The sequence below is a fragment of the Idiotropiscis lumnitzeri genome, chromosome 12 (assembly GCF_059441095.1).
Source record: "Idiotropiscis lumnitzeri isolate Australia: NSW breed Sydney's pygmy pipehorse chromosome 12, RoL_Ilum_1.0, whole genome shotgun sequence".
In the NCBI taxonomy this organism is placed as follows: domain Eukaryota; kingdom Metazoa; phylum Chordata; class Actinopteri; order Syngnathiformes; family Syngnathidae; genus Idiotropiscis; species Idiotropiscis lumnitzeri.
The window spans coordinates 6,221,967-6,239,189 of record NC_142402.1 but is presented as its reverse complement, the minus strand read 5'-3'; the positions used below and the strand labels follow the sequence as shown (position 1 = coordinate 6,239,189).

The 17,223-nt window shown below is 38.5% G+C and overlaps 1 protein-coding gene across 10 annotated transcripts in view; it reads left to right on the top strand.

Moving 5' to 3' along the window:
• The window catches only part of ctnnd2b (catenin (cadherin-associated protein), delta 2b), a 141,206-nt gene that overhangs the window by 90,701 nt on the left and 33,282 nt on the right, over nucleotides 1-17,223 (top strand). For 5 of the 10 annotated variants that reach the window (XM_088310923.1, XM_088310924.1, XM_088310922.1 and 2 more), the window contains 3 exons: nucleotides 4,341-4,638; nucleotides 6,380-6,436; nucleotides 14,189-14,321. In XM_088310923.1, the coding sequence (XP_088167049.1) occupies nucleotides 4,341-4,638; nucleotides 6,380-6,436; nucleotides 14,189-14,321 (488 nt within the window). The remainder of the gene's footprint in view (nucleotides 1-4,340; nucleotides 4,639-6,379; nucleotides 6,437-14,188; nucleotides 14,322-17,223) is intronic. The other 5 variants (XM_088310932.1, XM_088310928.1, XM_088310926.1 and 2 more) reach the window with 2 other exon arrangements.

Sequence of the window (17,223 nt, the reverse complement as noted above, 5' to 3'; positions counted from 1 at the left end):
TTTGGGGAATCTCTACATATTAGTGACCACTTTCATTAAACATCACCGTGCAATGTTAATAAAACAGAGTGTTCCAAGTGTAAAACTCTTGAGTTGAGTCATAAGACATGGAAACAAATGGAGAAAAAAAGTGGCGGTAATAAGCGTTTCAACACAGTGGTAAGGGGTGACACACTTTGTCAAGGAATCTATCGATACTAAATTCCAAAATTAATTATAAATGTTCCATATAAGGCGGCACGGTGACCCGATTGTTTAGCACAATGGCCTCACGGTGCAGAGGTCGTGGGTTCCATTCTGGCTCCGGCCTTCCTGTGGGGAGTTTGCATGTTCTCCCAGAGCCTAGGTGGGTTTTCTCCGGGTACTCTGGTTTCCTCCCACATTCCAAAAACATGCATGGCAGGTTGATTGGACACTCTAAATTGCCCCTAGGTGTGAGTGTGAGCGCAGATGGTTGTTTGTCTTTGTGTGCCCTGTGAATGGCTGGCAACCAGTTCAGGGTGTACCCCGCCTACTGCCCCCGAAGACAGCTGGGATAAGCTCCAGCACCTCCTGCGACCCTAATGAGAAGAAACAGATCAGATAATAAATGGATGGATGAATGTTCCGTATAATGTCTCCATAGTGTGTCACAAAAGGTGTTTAGAATTTACTCTTATTCTGATCCCCCTTTCTTTCAAGAAAAAATCGTTACAGCCTACTGTGCTACAAATTAAGTTAAAAAAAATAACTTAATTTTAACTTGAGTATCACTTTCAGACCACACACAGTCAGATAAGCTCTAATATGTTTGTGGTCGCTTTAGTCTTTGTCTTTAGTTTAATGTGTTCAAATGGTCTGTCAAGAGCGCCAACTTTTGTGAAATAATATGAGGAGCTCGTTGAAGCACCATAGTGGCACTATCTAGCTTGCGCCGAGGATTTGTTCCTGGCTGTACGAAACAATATTTTGAAAACAATACATTGTAACGTCTTCCAAGGTTCATGGAAGACGTTGGGCATTAAACGCATGTTTATTTACAACAAAGCACAGCTACTGTATGGCATAGCGACACTCGTTCACTCCCTCTTTCTCTCTCTCGCTTCATAAACTCGGTTATAAACGTTCTCAATGTAAAGAAAAAATAACATGTCCCAACCTCTCTACCACATGGCAAGATATATGAATAAAACATCCAGAACCTAGTTCATTACAATATACTCTATTATGTTATATTTCTTTAAGTGATAAATAAATAAAGCTTCCTTCTAATCTTTAAAGGATTTTTTTCAGCTATAATTTTGATTTTCTTGATCAATTTAATGCTTTTAAATTATGAAAATATTATATGATAAAAAATATTATTATTATTCTTATTATTATTATATGAAGCAAAGCAAAACAGTTTGGAGAAATAAAGGTTACATAAAAATATAAAAATAATACAAAATAATACAACATAAAAATGAGAAATATGTTTACAAGTATTTATTTTATTATTTATATATACTTCCACAGTAGGCATAGCGCAAATATATAGAGTTCCATTTTCAAATACATTTACAGCTAAAAATGTTAAAGCCACAGTGTCACCTTGATTTTAAGATGCCAACGGTACCACATCATCTGCAAAATGTAGAAATGAAATACAGAGGCCTCCAAACCGGAGCCCCTCACCGTCTCAGGTGTGCCATGAAATCCTCTCCATGAAGCCTCAATCCCACTGAGTGGCAAACGGTTGTGAATGTTTTCAAATGCCGCGAAAACCTGAAGAACCCTGTTCGCCCTTCAGTGGGATAGGTGTTTAAAGGTGAATGAGCAGAATCGCTGACTAAGGGCAGCCTTGGCGGAGTCCAATGCTACCCTCTCGCTACCTCAGGTAAAAATGTTTAGAACAGCCCGTGGAAGGCATCAAACATTCTCGTAACACACATGAAAAAGATTTAAAATAGCCCAAAACTATATATAGCAAAATCATGCTGTGCACCATCTAAATTTAGAAACTACTGTGACCAAGACATCACATGAGGGTGAACAAAGTGGAGAATAAAAGTAGAACAGAGAGTGATGCAGCATGCACTCACTCAGGAAGTTTTCAAAGGTGAGGGTATTTATTTCAAAGAATGCTTTAGTGAAGAACTATTCATGTTCCATCTGATTGGGCCGTACTATTTACCAGATCAGGTAGGCAAATCTAATTGGGGTCTTGATGGCAAATTTTCCCTCAGTCACAGTCTGGTGGATAATTAGTTTTAAGGCTGACAATTAATCAGAATTAATCCTCTGGGCATTGGCTTGGGTGCTTTGTAATAAAGGCTAATCACCCTTGTCCTAAAATGTTTGCAATGAAGTGTTGGCTATCTCCTGCTAGAGGACCATTTAACTTTTTATTGCTGTATTAACCAAACGACCAATTATAAGATGTATTATGGACAGCCCAGCAACACTTTTGCTTCACTTTTTTGTCATTTCAGGCTAAGACACAACAATTTTCTGTCTCGCCCTCAATGAGAAAGGTTTATCTCAAGTGGGTTGACACCCATTTTCCACTTCATAAGATACACTAGCAAATTCTAGAAGTGTATCTCAAAAAATCTTTACAGAGAGAATAATTCTTACTTCCGTTTCACGCTGTCCCAAGGACATGAATTTAACACGTTTTTTAATGTACAGGTGTACAAAAATTGCAGCGCAAGTGGTGTTTCAATTACTTTGGATTAGTGATGGACCGATTAATTGGACGGGATGATTAGCAGCACCAATATTTGGCAGTTTGACGCATATCGACAACTGCTTTTTTTAATGCCAATAAGCGATCATCTTAAAATGAGGTACTCTTTAGTTGTTTTTTTTTTTTATTTCTTTTTCACTTAGTGTTCTAAGATGCTACATTGTTTGCGAACTCCCTTGCACTTTGTTTTCGTTTCAACCTAAATGAAACCTACTGCGAAGTGAAACATTAAAATTGTCATCATACTGAAATTTTGGAAAACTCATGCGGCTGAGCCTGTGAGCTCAATGCATTTTTTGTTCGAATTTTTAAAGAAAGTAACTATAACTATAATAATACTATTGTCTGGGGGGGGGAAACGTAAACATGTTGCGTATCTGAAAATCTGTTTTATAAACATTCTTAAATACGTTTAAATGAAGTTAAGTATTGGCGCTTGCATTAGCCTATTCAAAATTCTGACTTAAGTAGTTTATTCTTTACTGCAAATGCATACCGGGCTCTTTTACGTCTAGTCATCAGTATCAGCCCTGTAGAAAATAAAAAATATATTGTTTTATCTCTACCTACGATATCCTTTTATATTTACCTTTTAGGAGATAATGCAACTCAATTCATCATAACAGTTGCAATTTTACCTTTAAAATGTAAATTGCTGACATTCACTTCAACAATATTTGTTAGCGCAACAAAGCTAGAAAGTTGTTTGTAATTTGCTGAGTTGTTTTTACTTATATATTTAACTTGTGGGACAATACAAGGGATGATTAGTTCTGTAAACTTATTTATTTGTTGAAAATGTGGAAAAGCCACGTGAACAAATTTAAAATATTTTGTTGACCCACCTGAAAATGTTAAAATGTTTGTTTGTTTTTACAGTACTGTCAAAGACAATGTAAGACACAATGTAAGCTAAATATAAAACTTCAGTTAGAAAGTTTTGTGTGGGTGCTCTCATTTAGGCCAAGTTTATTCCACGCAATAACAACACAATCACGGCACGCACCTTCACCTTTGCCGCGATGAGCCACACTCACTCTTCTCTGCACTCATTGTTTTAACACATTTGTAAGTGACATCGCTCAATAATTAAACGCTATTTTCTGCAACTATATTGCATTCGTATAGTTGTATATAATGAGTAATTATTTAAATTTGAGATTGTATCATGTTAGATATTGTTTTAAATTATTATCGTTATGTCTGCATATAAGATTGTGCATGTTTATTTGTATGCAAGATGAGCATGTTATATTTCGCAAAAGAAGTTTACTATGCTGGCTTCTTTGCCAAAAAGGAAATGCATCGGTCTAATTTGTCTCGACTGTTTGCTTTATGTTTTCTGATGTTCTTTTGTATTTATTTTTTTTTTTTTGAATGAAAGCTAAATCCTTTGGTGAGTTAGCTTTGAATATGAAGTTATCCCATCTGTTCAGAAGCTTTTACATATGGTGTTTTTACAACTGCTCTTTTATTATTTATTTATTTTTGCTTCTCTCCTTTCCACTTATTTTCTTCTGTGCTTTTTTCTACCATTTGTGCTGTTGATGTTGCATGTGTGTAATACCCGGTTTTGGCACTTTGGTACGCCGTCCTCTTCCTCCACTCTGTTCCTCTTCAACTACATTAGTGGTCAACCAACTGTACCAAGAGGTCCTCAACTATCTGCTCTGTCCCTACACTTTAGCCCCACCTTCCCCCGGTGTTGATCCAATCCCCTTGCAGCGAACGGGAAGTCAAAGTGCCGCTTCCACCTTCCAAAGAGGCAGCTTCGCTACAGGAGGCGGACCTGACTACAGCAACCCGTACCGCACGTTGCAGTTCTGCCCGTCCACCGAGTCGCCTTACAGCAAGTCAGGCCCGGCCCTCCCTCCTGAACCCGCGCTGGGCCGGTCTCCATCTGTGGACAGCATTCAGAAGGACCCAAGGTGAGCTCTGACTTATTGATCCGGCTCTTTGTTCTATTCCCTTCCTACTCTCACTCACTTAACTTACTGAGGTCCAGATTCACAGACTCAAACATCAAGACCAAAGAAAACATTGGGATACTTTCACATATCACAATTTGGTCCTCTTCAACTGAGCTTTAGTTTGTTCTCTCCCTTGGTGCAGTTCGTTTTGACAGGTGTGAACACAACAACCGTCCATACTAAAGCGGTCTATGGCGCCAAAAACAAACTTTTCTGGGATCATCTGTGGTAAGATTGCGATTCGAACTTGATCCACTCCAAGTGGCAAATGAATCAATCTGGTTTGACGGGAAACAACATATTGGTGGAAAAGAGTACACTGCGATGAAACTAAAATCCACTCCATCAAAATAACCCAAAAGCTGATTTTGGTCAGGGAAAGTGAACTGACAATGTCAGACTAGACTGTGAAAATGTGCCTTGAGAGAACATTGAGACGTATTGTTGAAGCTCCTCAAAAGATAATTGCGGTTGAGAGCAATTAAAACTGAATCTGGGCTTTAGTTTGATGCACACATCACACCACATCTTTCACTGTCCTTTCTAGTTTGCTTGACGTTCCAAATCACCTGCACACACCATAGGTCCAATTTATTTATTTATTTATTTATTTATTTTTATTAATTTTTTTTAATAGTATTTATGGTATTTATTTATTTATAGTATTTATGTATTTATATATTTATTTATTTTCTGCGATGAGGAACGTCTCACGCAATAATATTGTGTACAGGAGGTAGACAATTCATGAGGAAACAGCATCAGGTCTGGTTTTAGACATTGAGAGTGTGAAACAAAGCCAAAACGGAAGTAATAGGTTCATTCAGAAACAAGTCCAAGCTACAGCTTTAGTTTGTTTGCTTAGCCTAATGAATGTACAAACAAGCTGTCGAATGGCAACACGAGCCAATTCAAGTTGATTCTGCCTCGAAATGTCAGCCTCGGCCTCATAACTTTTTTTCTTTTTTTTTTGCACCATTGTATTGTTTTTAATGAGGGGATGTCGCTCTAGGGGGTTTCTCACGTTGATGCCATTGCTCTTTCCTCCTGCCATCATCGTTTTTCTGGGCTCTCCTGTGCATTGCACCCACATTGTATGTTGGTTCACTTTTAAGCTTCAGCATTGTTGACGTGTCGCTTGCGGCAATCACATGTATGCACCAATATGACACATCTCGTAGTGCATGCTTTATTTTCGCAACATGTAGGCATACAGTCATCGTCCGTCATATGCTGTTGTCCACGATATGGTAAGGGAATAGTCAGAACCGACTTGAAGTAACACGGGTACATAATATTATCAACAAATTTAACTAAATTAAACTGACAGTGGACCCGTTAATGGTGCATTGTCTAACATAAAAATGTAAAGAATTAAACAATTTTTGCGGGCAATATTTATTTTCATCATCATTTGTTAATCACTCCTCAAACGAAATGTGTTGATGGTAGTTAGATGTATGGCATCAGTCAAGCGTTGATGTGGAAATAAAAGCAACCATCACATGTCATCCTCCACCACCACCTGCTCTGTGTGCATGTTCTTCACTTCCTCCACAACTGCCTGATAACCAAATGCTGAGAGAAAGTCAAGTCTAGTCGCTTTACTAATCATCACTACTCTTGACAGTCACTGATTACGCTTTTCTTGCCAGACAGCCAACATATACCTCTCTCTTGTTTCTCTCTACCTCGATAGGTACGACCCTGAATTCCTTGCGTGGAATCAAAATCAAGCCGAGCAAAGAATGACAAAGTAATCCCACTATTTATTTCTATATATTTATATATCTACATTCTGTTCATCTATCTTACCTTTGTCTCATTCACTGAATCTGCCCATCTTCGCTTTATGACACAGACACAGGTGTTAATGGGACATTTCCATTTGTATCATCACCCATGTACATTTTGCACCGCACTATATCAAACAGGAATCACCTTTAAATGAGCCCAGTTTCCACTTGAAGAACAGATGCTGCCTTTCTAAAGTTCTCGGCACTAAATTGTAGCAGAACATTCAAAATTCTTATGCAGACTAAAATTACTCATACTTAAAACTGGACCTTTTTCTAATATCAACCATGGGATTAGATAAGAAACTAACGAGGCGATTTTCACATTTGGAGACATTGGACTGACCAGATCCTCTGTTGAGATGAATATTCATCATTCTCTCCTTTTGGCTGTCCTGCTCGCCCCAGTCCCTTCATCCATGTGTTGTCATGTCTTCATTTAGCCAGATATTTTTACATTGTCTGTGTGTTCTTGTCATTTCTGAAGCTATTTTATAATTGACACACTACCAATATTTTTGCCATTTTAGCACCTGGAGCTTAAGCCATCTATCCATCCATTATCTGTACCGCTTGTCCTCACAAGGGGGATGCTGGAGCCTATCCCAGCTATCTTCGGGCAGTAGGCGGGGTACACCCTGAACTGGTTGCCAGCCAATCGCAGGGCACGCATAAACGAACCAACATCCTTGCTCACACTCATACCGAGGGGAAATGTAGAGTGTTCAATCAACCTGCCATGCATGTACCCGGTGGAAACCCTCGCAGGTACGGGGAGAACATGCAAACTCCATACAGGAAGGCCGGAGCCGGAATCGATCCCACGACCTCTGCCATCGTGCTAACCTTACCCCACCATGCCGCCCCGCCTGGATTTAGTTTTACTGAAAAAAAAAAAACCAGGCAGTTTTCAGACTGTGTACATTAGGTAGTTACTATTTATGGGATAAAAACCTGTCATCTAGTAATTATGATTTATAGATCAATGGATGGATGATGGTTTGGTGGATAGGCGGGTTGGTTTGTTGATACAGTGATTCATTTGTTGATCGATCGACTCTTTTGTGGCCCTTTGAGCATACTGAAATTTATGTATGCATTGTTGCTAAAGGAATGCAAGATTTGTGCTTGACTTGATCTGTGGCAGTCAAATGTTTTATTTTCTTTCATGCTCATGTGCCTCTCAGTTCCTTTTATGCGTTTGTGAGTGCATGCGTGCAGATGTGCTATTCAGTTCCAGCCTCTGAGCGTAGTAGTTTGTTAGTTAATCAACCGTGCTGACATATCTTAGCTTGCTAGCACACATTCTCATTTTCCTTGTTTGACATCAATAGGCTATGTGAAATTGTAACTTGCTGTTTCAAGTTTGACTTTTCACAAAAAAACACTTGAGTATGTACTAATACCACACACAAAACCGCTGTATACATTAGAAAAGAGTTAAGATTAATATCAATAAGCCTTGATTAAATTTAAAATGGCAATACAGCAACTGTAACTAGATAATGACAAACAAAATTAAACTGTTGTGACCCCATGATATAGTGGCACCAATTAGAAATATACATTACTTTCTTAAATATTTTTATTTAAAATAATCACAATTAGGAGATTACAATTCTAGAGCTCACCTGCAGAGAAGCAATGTTTTATTTGTGCTCTTTTGCTGTAGTATTTCAACATATTTTGATTCATGTGAGAGTTGTACTTGTAGCAGATTAACTACACAAGAAATTCTAAACAAAACAAAACAAAAAAAATCTACATCAAAGCACAAAAAAACAATCAAATCAGACCTCTGAAATAACACACATCTCTGACGAGGTTTAAAGAGGGCTGCAATCTGGGCTCTTTATTGCTAAAAGTAGGCGGAGTTTCATTTTGATCCACTCTGGATACAAGGGAACAAAATGTGATAAGGGCTCAAACCTGATCTGATGAGATTTCAATGAAACGTGCGTTCAAACAACGGGAATGGCTTGCCCCGTATTAAATTTAAATTGCTGCCAAATGAAGGCTGAATCTGTTGCATTCAAAATTTGAATTCCCCAGTATAAAGAGGCCGTTTTTTTGTTTTTTTTTAATTCTCTCCAATATGAGAAAAGTATGTCAATGATGATGTACCCCGAAATATAACCAAGGAATGCCACAAGGAGCATTACGAGCTATTTGGCCAGCCAACAAACGCAAATCGCATGCATTTGAGAAACATTACAGTTGGGGACTGAGTCATTGTTCTGAACGTCATAGGACAAAGGAGCCACACTGTTTTGAAAAATTGCCTCTGTGGGCAAGTTCACAATATCGCTGCTAAGATTATTCCAAAATGCCGCGACCCTGTGACCAAAAGAATATTTCCATATGTCCAATATGGTACATTCAACCTAAAGCTTTAATTTATGCCCTCTTGTATGATACACCAGTGCATATTCAAAGAACAAATCAAAAGTCATACCAACATTTGCAAAAATTACAAAACCAAAAATGAAAAACCACAACGAACATGTGAAAATCAATTAACAGCAGAAGGTTAGCTTTGGCTACGTGTTTGTTATGAGTACTAAGAAAAGCCAGGCAAAATATAAAGAAAAGTCGCACATTTAATTAATTCTTTATAAATAAACGTATTATAAATTCACCAAGTAATCATCATTAAATCATCAATAATAACCTTGAACCTCGATTGACACAAGTTCGGTCAGTCACTTCCAAAAATGTGTGTTTTTGTTGATAAAACTGTTCGGTGCCATTTTTTAGCCTATCTTTTGTATATATAGCACGCATGTTTGTTCCACTTTTTTCTATCAGGGAATGAGTCATCAAGCTTTACCACCTCACCTGCACCCCAAAGGCGTCAGTAACACGAACACACACACACACACACACACACACGTCACAGTATATGCATGCATACTGTAGTTCTTTTCCAGTAAATTTCTCGACCTGCTTTGGGTGTCCTGCATCCTGAAATAGTGAATTATAGGGCATACACGTACGTACACACACACACGCACACGCACACAAGTGGCCATGAAAGATAGCCCACCTGGTTGCTTAGAAACAAAGAGTGAATTGACAGTCCATCACTACTTTGTCACAGTTCATTGAATTGCCAAATGAAACATTAAGCTCTCTTTGCTGACACACACACGCACACACACCCACGCACGTGCCTGCGCACACACCCACGCACATACCTGTGTTATGTTTGTACATATTTTGCTAAGGGGAAAAAACATTGCGTTCTGAAAAAGAGTCATTCAGCTTTTCTCCTAGGTCTCCTTTACCTTCACCTTGACTGCATTTTCTTTATAAGTCCAACTTTTGTTAAGATTCAAGAAATCCACAGGCTTTATAGCAGCAAGATGGGCCTGCGGTTGAACAAAAACAAGCTTATTTATGGTACACGCAAAAGCTGATAGAAAAGACAAGACAAGAAGTAGGCAACACATCACTTGGCAATTTGCTTGATGTCCTTTGAAGTGAAAATATCGGGGATGAGGTCATTAATCTTGCCTTCAAAATTTCAAGATTTATGTGCAGTCATGTGAGCAGATTTATTCTGCTTGACTTCTTAAAATAAGTAACACTGTGTCAGAGCAATGTTTTTCAGCACATCTGCTTCACCCCTAAGTGAAGTATTTAATGGGTGGCTTTAGTGTATGGAAATAAAATCCGTCCGTGCTTGCCATGCGTGTGCAATATCATTCATTTTTTTTATGAAGGTCACTGGGGCCATGCAGCCTGACCACAAGTGACTGCCTATAAATGAATGAACAAAACGTAAATCGCACAGCACTAAACATATTGTTCATCCATATAACAAATTGATTTGGACCGGTCTTGAGTTGTGAACTGACGGTTGCTTGATGTTCACAGATGGTGCACTTGTATTTATTTATCCTGCTGCGATATTGTCACAGGGTGTTTTGGGCTGGGAGCACATCCCCTCGTGTTCCCCTCTTTGCTGGCACACACAACAAGACAGAGCTGCTGAGCAAAACCGAATACAGCTCTGGGCTGACATTCATAGTGAATGAATGAACCATTATAGCACAGTTCTTTTTGGCAGAGATTTTCTCCATTGCTCTTCAGTCGGACAAATGTGATGGCTGCTGGTAATTTGGTCCCAGAATAGCTATGCTATTCCCCATACATACAAGATTGTACATATATGTCGTATGTGTCCCTGTCTGAAGAAGAACATAGCCTTAGGAATTAGGCTTTGAGTTGGATCCACTATGACGTGCCACTTTATATTCGGGTGTTTGCTATTCCAGGCTATGTTTCTGTCATTTTGCTCTATGTGTTCTGTGTCTTTTGTTTAACACGCTCTCTTTGTTCCATAACGTATGCTCTGTGTTTTCGCTTGTTCTTGTTTTCTGATAAAAAGAATAAGTACAAGAGTTAGTGGAAAATCTGTGAGCGTGCAGTGCGCTAAGAGTGTCCATCAGTGTCCCTTCATTAATTACATGTGTTGCCTGTTTAGTCATTGTAGGTATGAAGCACTATTGTAATTGTTTGCTTGGTGGAATTAACCATAACAAGAGGGAATAATTGTTGTGTTTTGAAGAGTAACAGACTGAGTCCCCTTTCTGACACAACACAATATCGTCAGTAGTGTTGGGATTTGCGCTGCAGCTATTGAATATTTTGGTGTTTGGATATCCTACTGAAAATTCTATCCAATAACAAGATTTTTGGATAAAAATTAAAACTTATTTTTGTGCTTGCTTATAAATACATTTGACAAACAAAAAAACCAACACATTTCCACAGTTTTTTTTTTTTAGCGAATCAACATTTTATACTTAAATTTCCTCCCTGTTTTACATTTTATGGAGTCAGTCAACAAACAATATAATATGCCTCATTTTCAACATTATATGCTCATATAAATTCAATAAATCAATTTTCATTTACAGATGGCATTTCCATATTGAACCAAATCTCACCCCATAGTTTTTGATCAATGAAACAAAGTGACGTTGTACAGAGGTGATTTTTTTCAGCAAAAACAACACACTTAAGCCTGTTTTTCTTCAAAAGTGACCATGAGGATCAGTAACTGTGTCAGGCTATCAGCATCAAAGTGCGCAAAGTCATTTACTTCTATTCAAAAATGCCTTTGAAAAGTAATCTGACACCTTTCACTAGCCACGAACGCTGCTCGCTGCAACGAAACACTGACAACAGGCGCCGTACAATACAGTGTCAGAGTAAGTCAATCGTTTTTTAGCAGTATTGCCCGACTCGCTAATGAAATGTAACAGACCCAATAAACATAAGCATCTGCCTCCTTGCTCAGCTTTGAACATTTGAAGACTTATTGGCCAGTTAACCCACAAGGTGACCTGCACTAGGCTGTGTCATCTCTTATTATAGTTACTGAAGGCCATGCCTCTGCAGTGTTTGCATTGTTACTTTTGTAGCTGTGACTGTTTTAATTGAAATGTGCTTGAAGTAAAGTGGAGTAGATAATAATAATAATAATGTGAACATAACGTTCCCTTTGCTGCGTTCAAAATTCTGGCATGTGGTGTCTGCATTCAAATCTGTGTTCAGATTCTCAAACGCGAGCATGTCCATGGGGATATCACTATTTGTGCAACCAAAACGTCTCAGAACTCTCTGGAACATTTACAAATAAATCCAACCGTGCTGAAGTAACTCCAACTCAGATACTGAAACAAAATGGATTATCAAAACGTGAAATTATTGTGAGTAATCCAGACAAAATCACAGCAAAATTTCATCCTTCCACCATGTCCCCTGGTCTGTAATTTACAATGCAAATCACATTGACTGGAACAAAAAGTTGCGATCCAGTTGCAGTTGGTCCCAAGAAACAGGATGCTTTTATCTATTTTGATTATTGATAAGTCTCCTGAAAGAAGAAAGCTTGTCAATATCTGATAAGCCTGAGCTCCCCTTCTTCAACTCACATTTCGCTTTATTCTCTCTTGTCACATCATCCTCACATGAATTATTTGTGTTTCTTTCATCACATACACTCTTTCGCATATTTATAGGGTTAGTGCGCTTGCCTTTGGGTGTATGTGTATTTATGGGTGTTTGTGTGTGTGCGTGAATGTTTGTGCTCGCTGTAATTGCGTCTGTGAGCAAATGCATTTAGCGACCCTTGGGCAGGCTAAAACCAAAGTCAATGTGGTCTCATTTGCACCAAAAGGAATGCTTCATGTGGAATTTGCTTTTTGGTTCGCGGAAATGATTAGCCACATGTGATCCTGATGCAGACGTGGTATAGAAATATGGACAGCTATACAATCTGAATTGAAGTCTGTCATGAGAAAACATATCATGTCACATTGTTATGTGTTCACGATACAAAATGAAATAAAAAAATAGAGACAATTTTTTGGGACTAGGAACAGTTTGAAAATTTTCATCATTTTCTGTTGCAGCAAGTTCCAAGAAGACTTATTTGAATGTGTTTGGTGTAAAATTTACACTGTAAATGAACTTGAGCTGTGCCCAACCCCAATGAAGAGCCAATGAATAAGAACAGTATTGACAACAAACTGAATGTTGTTAGCGCACCTGCTTCACAGTCAAAATGTTTGAGATTAACATATTTTGTGTGTCTTTCTGAGGAAATTTGGATGCCAGAATGTTAGAAGGAAGATACTAATGATGGTGTGTCAAATGGAACATTTGTCTGTTTGTGCTTTTGGTATGCTGGCTCGTGTAGGATAAACTTTTTTTTTTTCTTTAAGAATTAGATCATCTTAGCAGTGACTGTGTATTCAGAGTGAACCTGACTACATGTAAATAATTAAAAAGCAATTTGGTAATTAGCTTTTACCAACCTCTGTGCAATTAGATTGTCTGAAACTCATGTGCTTGGGAGGTTTTGCATCATCGAACCCCGTTTAGCACAATCAGTTAAATATGTAATAATATCAAGAAAATGTTTAGAGTATGAGTCACAAGTATGATGCCTTTGTCAGTAGATCAAATCATTTTACATTATATTTGGAAGAAATAACAGAGTAGAATATTAAAATGACTTCCCTAGAATTCTAAGTTCTATACTAATTCAAACTCCATTGTTAAAGAAAAAGAAAACTAAACATACATATGACTGACTGGCCAATATCGCCAAAAAGTCAGCTGGGCTAAGCTCCAAAATAGCATTTTAAACAATCAATGGATACCGAAATCACTCACCCATTGACAATTGGATTAAGTCTCCCTCTTAAAATGATTGGGTATGTTCTTGATTATGGGTGAGATAGATATGAATTATTGGACACCGTTCATGGCAACATGCTTTGATTTTGTTTAATTTCACTTTGTGCATTTATTGTCATGGTCCAAATCATGGTGAGTTAATTTTGTAAAGATAATTAATTCTAAGGTGTTATTATTGTTGTTGATATTATTAATGTTATTAAATGTTGTAGTCACTGCCATCTGGGATAATTATAATGTTTAAATTATTACTCAGAACTCCTTTCTCCTAAATCTTTGTATTACACATCTGTTGTGCAATTCTGCTAGTAAGAAGCCTTGCATATAAATCATCCCGCATTTCAGCCTCAGTCTCTCCTTAATGAGTATCAGGACCACTGTGCGTGCATGAGAAGTTGCTTTGGAACAAATTTAACACAAGTTTGACACACACTCTCAAAAAAATAAGAAAAATGGCCAAACATGTAGTGTAATGTTGTCTATGTGTCTACGTGCAGGGAGTTTGGTTGGAGGGATCCAGAGCTGCCGGAGGTCATCCAAATGTTACAACATCAGTTCCCATCGGTTCAGTCTAACGCTGCCGCCTACCTTCAACACCTCTGCTTTGGAGACAACAAGATCAAGTGTGAGGTAATGACTCAGAGCAATAGCGTCGTTAGGCATATTTCACAGTGTAAGAAGCTTTCTTATAATGTTCTTAAACCTTTTCCTCAGAACAGCCTGTGTCATTTGTCATTATTTAATCCGTCCACTTAATCATATTGAGTGCGCCTTATAACTAAAGTTCCAATCCATGTTTTCTTTGTGGCCGTGCTTACTGTGGAAAAGACTGAAATGAGTGTCTGGGAAAGACCCAACTAAAAGCAGTATGTTACAGAATATGACGGGTGGACCATAATTATTCACTTATTGGCGCAACGGATCATCTTTGTTCCAAGATCCGTACGGATCTTGCATCACGCCCGGGAAAGTTTGGTGGAAAGAAAAAAAACTGTGCGCATTCAGTCAACTTGATTATCACTATAATAGAGAGAGAGGAGTCACTGATGGCGTAGTGGTACACTCGCCCGAGTTGTGTACGGGCAGCATGGGTTCAGTTCCCACTCAGTGGCGGTGTCTATGCCTGCCCTGTGACTGACTGGCGACCAGTTCAGGGTGTAGTGCGCCTTTTGCCCGTAGTCAGCTGGGATAGGCTCCAGCACCCTGCCGCGACTCTGTACAGGATAAGCGGTGTGGATAATGACATGACATAGAGAGAGAGGAAGTTGAAAACCCTCATGGATCACGTAAGTCACATGAATGGGAACAGTAAGGTAAAGAGCACGTTATCCAATCCGTTCCACTTGAGCAAATAGAGAATATTCTTATTCACTGGATATACACTCCAGGATTTCCTTGGAACTTTGCTTGCAGTGATCCAACACTATGGCTTGCCTTAGCACACAAAACGATTAAAAGCAATAAAAGGAGAGGAAAAAAATAACATGAAGGCTGGACAAAAGAAGTCTTTATTACTGCTGGCGGTAACAATTAGTTAGCTCCTGGCTCACAGCAAAAAGTCCCATGCTACTGCTCATTATCGTGTCGATTACCAACCGGTATTTTCTGAAATGCATTGTGAAGCTCCTGGCTGTTTACATGAAGATCAATTGAGTTAGAGGGTGTAATCAATGAAGAAATTTCACTCCATGACAAAAGAGCTCAACTCATTCTTTTATGATTGTCATCTGTGGATAATAATAATAATAATACATCGATGCACTTTCACAAGAACAATAACGACAATGGACCAATAACATCACTCCTCCGTCCAACATGAATGATAGGACTCAGGATATGGGGTGAGAGAGCTGGAAATGTGGATTTCACAGTAATGCAGAAAGTCTAACATTTTTCTGATAAAAATATTAAAAATGAATAAATAAATAAAAGTCGAGGAAATTGACACTGTAGGGTTATAATGACATATTCATTATATCATGATCGTGTTTGTTCCCTACAGCGTAACAACAATGTCGGAGAGTGTGAACAGCTCTACAGCCTCCTTAACCTTCACGTTAATTTGCTGAGCCATTTGTCAACTGAAAAGCATCACACTCTCTCACTGACCCGTTGGCGAATGGGAAAGGCGTTGTGGTAAATTTCGTTGTTGATGTGCGGGTCTGGCTCAGCTCCCCTCCGGACAGGTCGCCAGGCAAGTTTGGCTTGGTGATGGAAAAAACTTCTGACACACACCGGTGGTTGGAAAAAGATTTTATTGATCTCAGCTGATGTCAGAAGTTCCCGAAAGAAAAAAAAAAGGTGTCCCCCTCTCGAGCCTTCCCTTCTTATAGGGAAGGCAAACAAAAGACATGAATATCTAATTCTCCCTTATTGCATATGCATTCTTATCCTGCTGCCCCTTAACTGAACTTTTCACCAGCCTCCTATGGGTGCGAGGTACGGACCCCCTCGCAGATGCGACTCCTTGGCGCCAGATCCTTTTTCTTTAAACACCTTCCTTGGGGCGTCGATGACCCCTGTTCAAATCCCTGACCCTTCGTGAATAATGTTGAGGCCCCATGCCTCTCAAGACTGTAACTTATGTATTAGGGAGGTCCAACACAAAACTTGGTATTCCTGAAAGCAACAATATCGTCATGGCCATAAAATAAGTTGTATATGTTAGACTTTGTGAAAATACACTACAGCGGCACTTTTTTTACTGACTCATTCGCGAATGGGAAGTTCCCGCACTGCTTCGTGAATGCCAATAGTGTGTTCAGTAAAGTCCCTCCTCCATCTGACGCTGGCTGCTGATTGGTCGTTCACAAAGATTGACGACATGTGCGTGGCTGAGCTCAAATGAACTGAGAAAAGAACGAATCACTTCAGGAAGTGATCCATTCCCTCCCGTTCACTGAAAAGATTTGCTCTTTTTGAACGAACCGTTCACAAACGATACAACGCTACATTTATGTTCCATTTAGACCAGACATGGAAAACACTGCCTGGTGAGTTTTTGTTTCAATTTCAAGCTGTGTCCAAATATTTGCCCATCATATTTCAATTGGAAAATTAAGGGCGTCTTAAATATTGCTTGCAATTAGAAATGCTGTTGTTCCAAAGCACCAATCCCAAATATATTGTTCAGTAATTATTTCTTATATCTTAAATAATGGTCACAAATAATTCCTTTGAAAAAACTAATATCATTTTGAAGCTATATCGCCCACTCCTACTAGGAATCTTATCAAACTCATTATGGATATGAAATATGAAACATTACAGGCAAAGTGCATCATATAAGACTGATATTACATGACATTTTATTTAGAAAAGTAATAATTAGAAAGTGAATAAGAGGTAAATATATGACATATTCCAGATACAATGACAACTACTTCTATATCACTTTTATTATTTAATTCAATTTTCATAAAGTCATGATTCTTTCACATATGAGCCAAAATGTAATCCCTGTGACTTCAAAATTATTTTAGAGTAAACAGTGTGTTGTAAGCCAAAGTCATGTGATTAGCCTCGTTGCACT